Here is an 11811-nt window from a genome sequence, read left to right on the forward strand (position 1 = left end):
GGGTATTCCTCACATTACACAAATTCCTCAGAGTAACGCGAAATCCGGAAAGTTAAAATACGCGGGCTGCGATTTAGTTCCGTAAGGCAGCCGCTAGGTGACGCTAGCTGATTCCAGCCTCCGCATCCCTCTCGCCACCAAGCTCATTGTTTACCAACGCTTCGTTGTGTCAGCATCTCTGTGTTCATCAAATCATCAGTGTTCTTGTTTACCATGGCTCCCAAGCGCCCAGCGACATTTCCAGCCTGTGATGGTAGGCAGAAGAAAGCAAGGAAGACATTGACATTGGAGCAAAAGCTGGAAGTTCTGGACAGGTTAGATAAAGGGCAGAGAAACAATGTGATTGTGGCGGCAATGGGCCTCAGCGAGTCTACGGTGAGGACCATAAAACAAAACTCCACCAAGATTCGTGAAGCTGCCAAATCAGGAATGCCTCTACAAGCTAACAAGTCATCATATTCTCGCCCTATGGAGATGGAAAGGATGGAGAAGATGCTTGCAACTTGGATTGAGCATCAAAATAAGACTCGTGTGCCGGTTAGCTTGGCGCTGATTAAGGTGAAGGCGCTGTCTATTTATGACAGCATTGAAGGGGACAAGAAGCCTTTTTCTGCCAGCAACGGGTGGTTTAATAAATTTCAAAAAAGGCACAGTTTTCATAATTTGAAGTTGGTTGGGGAAGCTTCTTCAGCTGATGCTCGAGCTGCAGCCGAATTCCCAGAAGAGCTCAAGAAAATTATAGAAGACGGGAATTATTCATCAAAGCAAGTGTTCAACATCGACGAAACCGGCCTCTATTGGAAGAAACTACCCAACCGCACCTACATCTCCAAAGAGGAAGCTTCTGCCCCCGGATTCAAGGCATCTAAGGACCGCTTAACGCTGCTGTTGGGGGCCAATGCAGAGGGCGACTACAAACTCAAGCCAGCACTTGTGTATCACTCAGAGAATCCTCGAGCCCTCAAGGTAAGAGTTGTAAAACTAACCTTATTCCATGTTACCATTTTCTATGCAAAAGATTGTGCGAATGAATTTTTTAGACCGTATAAAATCTTACGTTTCTTTTTTTTTGGCCAGGGTTACGACAAGGCCTTTCTGCCAGTGTACTGGTACGCCAACTCGAAGGGCTGGATGACTGGGACAGTGTTTGGCGATTATTTCAAGAATAAACTGCACAGGGAGCTGGAGGTGTACTGCAACAAAGAAAACATCCCCTTCAAGATCTTGTTGATTGTGGACAACGCGCCAAGTCACCCAGCATACCTGGCCGATATCAGCAACAACATCAAGATCGTGTTTTTACCGCCAAACACGACCTCGCTCATCCAGCCTTGTGACCAAGGGATAATCTCGACATTCAAGGCGTATTATCTACGTTCAACATTGGCGAACCTTGTGAAAGTGACGGAGCAACAAAACATCTCAGTCCGTGATTATTGGCGGCAGTTCACGGTAAAAGATGCTCTAACCTTCATCAAGGATTCGTGGAGTGAAGTGCCAACATCATGCTGCAATGGAGTCTGGAAAAAATTGTGTCCTCAATTCGTCCACGACTTCAAAGGATACAGCATAGACGACAATGTAGCCAAGGCCAACGTTAAAAGTCTGCGTCTAGCACAGCAAGTTGGCTTCGAGGATTTGGAAGAGGAGGACATCGACAACTTGCTTCAGTCTCACACACAAGAGCTCTCCAATGAAGATTTGTTTGACATCGAGAAAGAGAGAGTGAAAATGATGGAGGAGAAAGAGGAAGCAGCAGCAGCAGCAGCATCACCAGGACCACAGCGAGCCCTCACAGCTGCCAACTTGTCTGAGTGTATGGACTCGTTGATGCATGCAATGAGGGTCATAGAGGAGAATGATCCTAATGTCGAGAGGAGCAGCACCATCATACGACGTGTGATGGAGAACATGGCTTGCTATAATGCTATGTTAAAAGAAAAACAACAAAAGACAAAACAACAGCCGATCACAAACTTCTTCCGACAACGCACACCAAGTCAGCTAACCAGCGAATCGGAGACAGGCACCGAATCGGAGATGGACGCTCCCGATGACCCTGCCGCCCCTGCCTCACCACAAACATCACACACACACACCGAGTCCGATATAGCGCGCAGTGACACGTCAGGGGGTGAAGCCTAGTTAGGAATCTACAATAGTACACAGCGAGCGGTGAGTGTTGTGTTGTTGTCAGTATGGAAACGTGTGAGAGCAACATCTCAGCTTGCGGGATGGTTTCCTGACCCATGATTTTTTTCATTGTCCAAGGGTAATTTTATTTTCATAAAAGTAAAATAAAAATGAATGTAGAAAAAAACTTGAAAGAAATTTATTCATCCTTGAATCGCAATAAGCTGCCGCTACAACAACAACAACAGCGTGCAGATCAGCAGAGGGACGCTACTTATCAAGGCGTAAAGGCCAATTAACCCGTGATCCCATATGTGGTGGTAAATCAACAACAACAAGGCAGGTCAGAGGTTATATGCTTAGCTCGTGGCTCAGCTGCAGGAAGGATTATGGTATTGGAAACACTTGTAACAGCAAAGTAGTGAGTTTAATTCCTCACATTACGCGAAATTCACATTACGCGCTGCCTTTTGGAACGCATCTAGCGCGTAAAGTGAGGACTACCTGTATTACTATTTTTCCGTATTGACTTCAGGGGGATAAATGTATTTTGTGTATTAATAATTAGATAAGTTAGATTGTTATACATTTCATCCAAATTGCTGACCTATCTGTTGAGCCCCCGCCCCCAAGTAACCTGACCGAAGGTATGCATATTACCCTCCATGACCCGATCTGTGGTCAAGACCTGACCCCTGGTCAAGTACCTAGACCTGACCCCATCAACAATGTCTGAAACGTCCATAAAGTCCGTATAAATTTTCATATTCAATTTCAAATAGGTTTTTATATTTTCAAAGTTTGCTCTCCTGAAGTCTGGTACTTGGACGTTATTCGTACTTTTTAATTCTACCCAAATAATATTAAATCTTATTTCTTGATGATCGCTAGAGCCTAGACTATCTCCCACTTTTACATTGCTCATTAGGTGCTCATTATTAGTTAAAACTAAGTCCAGGGTATTTCCTCCCCTCGTAGGATCGGTAATCACTTGTTTTAGGAAATTATCCTGCACCACATCTAGGAATTTCTTCGTTTCCTGATCTCCTATTAAAGTTTCCCAGTCAGTGTTTCCATAATTAAAATCTCCCATGACCACAATGCTTTTGTACTGGGACGCTCTGTGAATTTCATAAATCAGGGGATCAGTCTGCTCAATGCTGAGGTTAGGAGGTCTATCTTCAACTTTCTTCTTTTGCACACCTTCCCAAACTCCGTCACTAACTTCCTTAATCCCACCTCTGATCCTGCTACAAGTGCAGTGTCATCAGCAAACAACTGGCTTATCTCCCATTTTTCTCCATTTTCTTTAAAATCATCTCCAATCCTCAGCCCATTACCCTTTCATTTACCTCTTGCATCACCCCAACCATGTATAAATTGAACAGCAAAGGTGGCTTTACACTTCCTTGGCAAAGTTCCACCTTTACCTCAAACCACTCTCTCTTCATTTCTATTTCTAATACAGGTTCTTCTACTTTGTAAAAACTCTTGACTGCATATCTCATCACTCAGTGACATCACTCAGGCATCAGTTATTTTACAGGAACTAACATGGTATCAAGTATACCATAAAAACACCATTTACTTGAAATGGATTTACAAATTTACTTATGGTATATATAATATATTGCAACATGTTAAAAAAACAATTTAAAGTACACTGCTAGTACTTTAATTTCTAAATTTTATCTTGCTTCACAATGGCTACTGTGCATTTTTTTTTTTTTTTTTTTTTTTTTCCAACCTTGTGATTGGTGTATTTTCTGGAGAGTAATGATGAACTTGGGTTACATTTCCCAATGTAGCATACATGCCTTATTAATAAATTTCCTTTGGTTTTACTGTATCCCTGAAGATGAGGCTCGGACAGGGTTCGAAATGTGGGAATAACATTTTTTAAAGTTCAGTGTTTGCATTCTTTCCAACAATCGTTACTGAATATTACCTTTTCATGAGTGTATTTACTTAGTTGTATTATATGGAAAGGGAGCTATGCTCGTGGTGACCCGTCTTTGTATCTCTCAGCATCAAGTTTTTCTTAAAATCTTGAATAGTGTTTGCACACACTGTTTCTTTGTCCAATTTGTTCCAAGTATCTATCACTCTGTGTGGGAAGCTAGTTTTTTTCAGATCTCTTCTGTAATTATCTTTTTTGTTTCTTTTCATGTCCTCTTGTTTTTCCATTGTCCCATTTCAATAAGTCATTCTTATCTAAGATTTCCATTCCCTTCATAATTCTATAGATAGTAAGTCTCCTCTTTCCCTTCTTTGTTCCAGAGTTGGTAATTCTAATTTGGACAGTCATTGTTTATATGTCATTTTGGAAAGAGTTGGTGCCAGTTTTGTTGTTGCTCTTTGTATTCTTTCTAAGTTCTTCATATTCTTTTTGGTACTGGGTGTCCATAGTGTTGCTGCGTACTTGAGTTTTGGTCTCATTAGAATAGTTAATTTTGTTTTTCATTTCCACGTCCAAATAGGGAAATGCCACTTTTATTGACCTCAATAAATTATAGGTTTCTTTGACTATTTTATTAATATGCTTATCTGTTGTCATGTCTTTGCTGATCATCACTCCAAGGTCTTTTTCCGAGTTTACTTTTTTGACCTCTTCCTCACCAATTCTATAATCTCTCAATATTCTGTTTTTACTTTTCCCAAATTCCATTATATAGGTAGTCGTCGACTTACAACCGAGTTCGGTTCCGACAGACAGGTCGTAAGTCGATCTGGACGCAAGTCGGTCTTTATATATATATATAGTATATATTACCCTTTAAATATTTTTTGTTACTGTATATATATATTGTATATTATATTTAGCATACTGAAATAATCTTAGCATCTTTGAACTATGTTGTATAGTATTTCTTAACCTTTTTATAATCTTATCTGATTTTCTTTGGGAAATGTAGCCTAGGCATAAGCATACTGAATAAAATCCTATCATCTTTAACCTATGATAACTAATACTGTACGAGTATTTTCTAACCTTTTTATTATTTCACCATCAGACTTTCTTTAAGAAACGTATGCATACTGAATAAAATCTTATTATCTTTGAGCTACGTTGTTTAATATTCATTAACTTTTTTGTAATTTTTGTTAGGAAACGTAGCCTAGGCCTACGCATACTGAATAAAGTCCTGTTATCTTTGACCTGCAAATACTTTTTTGTTGGTTACAATAAAATCATTGCAAGGCAAAATTCGGACATTTTTTATTTTATTTCAAAACACATTCTTTTCGTTTACGTACTGTACCGAAAATATTGTTATCGACAACAGACTAGGCATAAACAAAGTTTACTGTTACATTTTATTAATCGCAAAACATAAAAATACAAAATGCTGTACCGAACATATTGTTATCGACAACAGACTAGGCATAAAAAAGTTTTACTGTTACATTTTATTGATTGCAAAACATATAAAAATACAAAATGCAAGGCAAAATTAGGATTTTTTTTATTTCAAAACACATTCTTTCCGTTTACGTACTGTACCGAACATACTGTTATCGACAAACTAGCCTAGGCATAAAAAAATAGTTACATTTTATTAATTGCAAAACATATAGAAATACAAAAATATAAAATGGAATGCAAAATTAGGAAAGATTTTACTTCAAACAAAAAATTGAAAGAACATTTAGCTGGCTGGGATGCTGACGCTGTCGGCAGCCTGCCAAAACTATCGTACTAGCGTCTCGCGGCGTGCGGAGTAATTGTTCTGCGCTGCCAGACATAACATTGCAATTCTATTACTCTATTAAATGTTAAATATTATTGCACTATCTTGTGGTCGTAAAGTCGATCAGTTGTAAGTCACATAGGTCGTAAGTGGACGACTACCTGTACTACATTTCTTGATATTGAATTTCACTTCCCACTTTTGAGTCCATTTCCAGATCTTGTCCAAGTCTTGTTGTAATGAGTTGTAATCCTCCTCAGTTTTTACATTCTTTAGTATTTTTGTGTTGTCTGCAAAGAAATTCATATAACACTACTATTTTATCCATGTCATGTATGTATACAGCAAACATGATCAGGGCCAGTACTGATCCCTGTGGGACACCACTTATCATTTCTTCCCAATTTGAGAATTTGTCTCTAATTACAACTCATTTTCCTTCCAGTCAGGAAGTCTTTCATCCATTCCAATAATTTTCCTCTTATGCCACCTATTGATTCTATCTTCCTTAGTAGTTTATTGTGTGGTACCTTATCAAATGCCTTTTGTAGGTCAAGAAAGGCACAGTCTGCCCAACTATCATCTCTCTTGTATTATGTGTATTAATCTTGAGCAGAAGCAGATCAAGTTTGTTGTACATGATCTTCCTTGTCTGAATCCAAACTGATTTGGATTCAGTATAGTTTTTTCTCCCAAATGTTTAACCCATCTATTTTTGACAACCTTTTCACAAATTTTTGCTACTGTGCTTGTCAGGGAGACCAGTCTGTATTTTGATGGGTCTTCCTTGATTCCTCCCTTATAAATTGGTACAATGTTTGCCTTCTCCCAGTCCTGTGGCAATTTTCCTTTTTTAAGTGAGAATTTAATTATATTGTATATTTTGTCTTGTTAATTCTTCCATGCATTCTTTCAGTATCCAATTTGCAATTCCATCTGGACCATGTGATTTTCTGATATCAAGGGTTTTGCTTTGGTCGTGGATTTCCTTTTGTGTTACAATTATTTCTTTCATTGAGGGAGATCTCTATTTCCTCACAGTTAGGCGAGTTTTCTAATGTGAATACTGATTTGAAATGGTTGTTCATAATTTCAGCCATTTCCAGTTCTTCTGTACATTCGTATTTACCTTGGCACAGCTTTTCTATTTCTTGTTTGTTCTTCAGTTTGGCATTTACATACCTGTAAAATAGTTTGGGTTCTTGCATTTTTCAAAAAAAAAAAATTACAGTTTCTCTTTTCATCTCTGCATATTTTTATATACTCATTTCTTGGTTTGATGTACATTTGCCATTTGCTTGTTTTCTTGTCTCTTTTCCATTTCTTCCAAGCTTTGTCTCTTTTATCCTTAGCCTCACTACACCTTTTGTTGTACCAGCTTTTTATCTATGTTCTTTCCATTTTTTGTTGCGGTACGTATTTATTTACTCCCTCATTGTAAATTTCTTTTAGTATATTCCATTTCTCTTCCATCCCTGTTTCTTCATTTTGGAATTTTTCCCAGTTTGCATTGCGAAAGAATTTTTTGAGCATCTCAAAATTTGTTTTGTTGAACATTAGTCTTCCTATTCTATGTTTATCATTTCTGATTTGATCCATTTGCTCTTTCAACTCAAATTCTATTAGTACATGGTCACTCTTTCCTATCGGAGTTTTGTAATAAATTTTATTAACAATTTCAGGCTTGTCATAAGTATTATATCCAGCCATGATGGTTCTTCACTACCTCTGTATCTGGTATTTTCCTTTATCCACTGAGTCATTATGTATTCAATGGTCATGCCGAGCAGGACATTGCCCCAGAGTTCCTCTCCACCCTTCACTGTCATTTCCTCCCAACATATTTCTTTTGAATTAAAGTCACCCATAATTACTGTATTTCCTCTGTCCTTCAGTATATTAGTTAATTCATATTTTGTATCTTCTAGTATTTTGGAATGATCACTTTCTGTCTAGGACTGTGTTTTGGGGGGCACATACACCACTACAAATTTTCTACTCTTCATATGTTTGCTTTCAATTTGTATCATAATTGATTCTACATTATTTATTCCTTCAGTTATTTTTGTTACATTTAAATCTTTATTAGTCAAATTCAATACTCCGCCACCCTGTTATCCTTTCTGTCAAGCAGTTGTATAAACCTTGTCCCACAGTGTTGGGTGGTGGAGTACACTTTAATTTAGTTTCCACTATTCCCATTATGTCTGGTTTTTCTAAGGCCAGGTTATCGTTGCCTTGACTAGACAAGATTCTACCTTAGAGGAGTTCAGGCATAATCCCATCCCATTCCTGAAGTTATTCCATCTATATTGGTATTGGTATAAGATATTTTAAATTCTTTTCTCCTCGTCTTTCTCTATCTCCTTGTTTCCTTTTTCCTTATATACCATTTTCTCAGTCTCAGGTCCACCACTCTCCAATTTTTTTTTTTTTTTTTCAGTTTCAGTTCTCTTTTTGTTTTTTCATTAATTTCATTTCTAAGTTCTTTTTCTTTTTCTATCTCACTCATTTCTTTTTCTACCTCACTCATTTCTTTTTTTATCCATATATTTTTGTAATGTTCACTATTTGCTAATTTCATTGTTCTGGATAGTACTTCCTCTGCAATTGTTTGAGATCTAAGCTTTACTTTCAGTGGCCTGTATTGTTTTTCTTTAGAGTATCTGCCTATCCTATAGGTCTCCTCGATTCCCCTATCCAAGCCTTGTCCTTCCACTTGTAATTATTTCAGAATTTCCTTAGTGATCTCTTTCTCCTCCTTTTCCCTCTGATATCTAGGTACATCATGCTTCTCTTTCATGCCATAGATTACAATGCATCTTTTTTTATCCATGTGTCCCTAACTGAGTTGCCTTTCTATTTAATTACTTGGATCACAGTCTCCTTGGTATTTTCCTTGACCTGCTGCTCCATTATTTCTTTAAGGGATACTTTTTGACATTCCTGTTCAACTTTCCACTGTTTATTTCCTGTAAGTCATTTTCTTTTATTTTTTCTTCCACCTTTTCAGTCACTTGCATTTGATCTTTTATCTCATTTTTTAATGCCTCATTCCTATTTATGTCTTCACTTTTCAACCTTTCATTTTCTGCCTTTAATTCATTTAATTCCTTTTTTAAGTCATCTATCTCCCTATTATTCTCCTCACTGGCTTTCCTTAGCATAGATACTTCTTTGTACATTGATTTGTACTCACTTTTGAGTTCTATTAAATCATCCAAAATGTCATTAATATCTCTATTTGTCATTATATTTCTATACCTGGGTTCTCCATTTCTAATCCTCTATACATAATATTTCTTTCCCCTTCAAACCCCCAAAAAAAAACTCTTTCAATCCTTTGGTATTCCCTTGGTGTTTGAGAAAGACACATCTTCTTTCGAAAGACACCAAGTGGAGTCTCAAGTCTGTGTGTGTGTGTATATATCATATATGTGTGTATATATCATATATATATATATATATATATATATATAATATATATATACACACACACACACTAATTGTAGCCATCTTTCTCTTCTTTGTTAAAAAGTATTTTGTGGACAATATTTATCAAAACTTTAAAATGTGCGATAAAAGGATTTTTTTTTTAATAATCATGGAAAATAGGGACAATTAATTTTATGCCACATTTTCTTTTCAGTTTACAAGTGTAGGATTAGTTTTTGATATCCATTTCACATGACATACAACTGCTTCTAAATGGCTGAACATTGTTGTGTTCAGGCTTCCAGTACCCTCCAATGACCACTGGCTGTAATTAAGTAGCTAAGCTTGCAATATCAGTGTACAATAAAAACTGACTTTGCATCTTATACATTCTAAGCACCTTGGATTTGTGATCAAATGCTTAAATCACAAAATGGAGATATGTTCTCTTTACACTAGCAAGGGAGACCAACTAATTCTGAAAAATCATAAAGGATGACTTTCTATATTACTACAATGATTATAATCTTCTATTTGACTTATTTGCCTAAACTAGAAATTTTAGATAGTGTGAAATACTTACAGGCATGTAAGATCCTATAAGGGTGGTAAGGCACCAGAAGAACACTCCCACAGCCATCAGGTATTTGCGAGAAAATCGGTCACCCAAATAACCGAAGATGGGAGCCATAAACATGTACGTGATCACAAAGGCTGTCTGGAGAAGCCCACTTTGCGTATCAGTCATGTGAAAGGTATCTTTGATGTCCTGCAGGATACCTGTGCAAAACAAAATACATTAACTCGTAATACTTGTGCATTTCACTCATTATCATACTAATTGTAAAATAAATTTGCAAGCCTGGAAAGCAATGACAAGTTAGTTTACAACTGATACACACAGCTTTTGAGCTCAACATTAAGACCTGGCTAGTTCTCATAGCTTTTTTATTATTCAATACTGGTGGCTCAAGAAGTGAGAGGCTCTCTCATCACTACATTTCTACAAAAAATATCAACTTCCATATGTTCAATCCTCAAGAGTTGACACTCAATACAGGTCAGCAATCCCCAAGATCTCTCAAAATACTAAATCTGCATTACTAAAGAAAAGTAAAACAGAAGTACTGCAAGTTTTGTATATCATGACCCCTATGATCCTCCTCAGCAGATACAAGGGGATGAGTGTCAAATGAATGCAGAAAAGAGGACTTGAAGAGGCTTAAGCCAGCTGTTCCAGGTCAGGTATTGTAAATATTAAAACATATACAGCAGTGGTTCTTCACATTTTTACTACCAGACCTCCTTTAGGAATTTGTCCTTCCCTCCATGTCCCCCTTGCATCTATGAATAAAATTCATTCTTGGATTATGAAGAAAATATAAAATGTGCTCTTAATATTTTCATTAAGTATGAATTAGTCACATGATTAAAGAGATAATTGACAAAAAAAAATTGGGGGGATGAATTAGTCACATTATTAGTGAGACACTTGACATTGCTTCTTAAATATAAGATCTTGAATGCATGGTTGAATGCCAGAGTGCAAAATGGAACCCTCTTCAATGTTCAGCCTGTCTCTGTACTTGGTCTTAACAGCAATGTGAGTGGAGTTGAATTGCACCTCAAGAAACTCCTCTTGTACTCCATGTGAAACATCAGCTACTTCACATTGAAATGGGTTCCTGATGAATTTCCAGGCTTCATCCTTTTCATTTCCTTAGAGTGGTCCATATTATTGCATATGCGTGTATGTATATACACATACGCACTATGTATACACAGATTTTTCAGTACTGCACTACCTGGTTTCAAAACATGGAAAGAATGCTTGAAGAAAGACTAGTAAAAGAGGTGCAGAAGGCAGAGGTGGAAGGAGTGAACACGAGGGGGCGAACTAGGATGAGATGGATGGATGGGGTAAAAGGGGCTTTAGGAAAGAGGGGAGTGTCTGTTGAGGAAGGACAGGAGAGGACTAAAGATAATAGTGAATGGAGAACAGTTAGGTATGAATGATGTTGTGATGCATGAGGGGGAGTGGGTGGGGGATGGGGTGTGAGGGAGCATGAGAAATAAATTGACGCAGACCGAACGGATTTCTCCCTATCTTCTCCTTTTCTGCATGAGGAGATGGAGAGGGGGGGCACAAATTTAATGAAGTGGTCTTGCTGTGGATGTGCTGTGTCTTACAACACTGCTTCTGACCCATGGCAGTGGGCGAGATGCAGGGATGACCCGTCATCCAGGAGGTGCCAAGATAAGAGGGAGGGACAAGGGTAGAGGGGAGTGGAGTATGTTGGGGATGGAATGGGCAGGAGTGGTTTATGCCTTTTTTTTTTGCTACCTCCCTTATAAGGGGGGAAAAAGCCTTTGGTATATGCATGTATGTACTACCTGTCCAGTGGTAATGTGCCCAGCTCTGCAAGTAACTAAAATGGGCTGCATTTCCCTGCTGAATTTGACATTTCCAGAGTTCAAGTTTGGCCATGAAGGTTCAAATAGTGTGGCGGTGTATGAGAACGTTGAGGTTTTCCCCTTGTAGTTTAACATC

The 11811-nt window shown here is 37.8% G+C and overlaps 1 protein-coding gene across 2 annotated transcripts in view; it reads right to left on the minus strand.

Moving 5' to 3' along the window:
* The window catches only part of spin (lysolipid transporter protein spinster), a gene marked incomplete at its 3' end in the record, with an annotated part of 102565 nt that overhangs the window by 19897 nt on the left and 70857 nt on the right, over positions 1–11811 (minus strand). For both annotated transcript variants that reach the window (XM_076207110.1, XM_076207109.1), the window contains 1 exon segment: positions 9844–10040. In XM_076207110.1, coding sequence (XP_076063225.1) covers positions 9844–10040 — 197 coding nt within the window.

This window comes from Oratosquilla oratoria, chromosome 23, assembly GCF_046742065.1.
Source record: "Oratosquilla oratoria isolate Oo_2021 chromosome 23, ASM4674206v1, whole genome shotgun sequence".
In the NCBI taxonomy this organism is placed as follows: Eukaryota; Metazoa; Arthropoda; class Malacostraca; order Stomatopoda; family Squillidae; genus Oratosquilla; species Oratosquilla oratoria.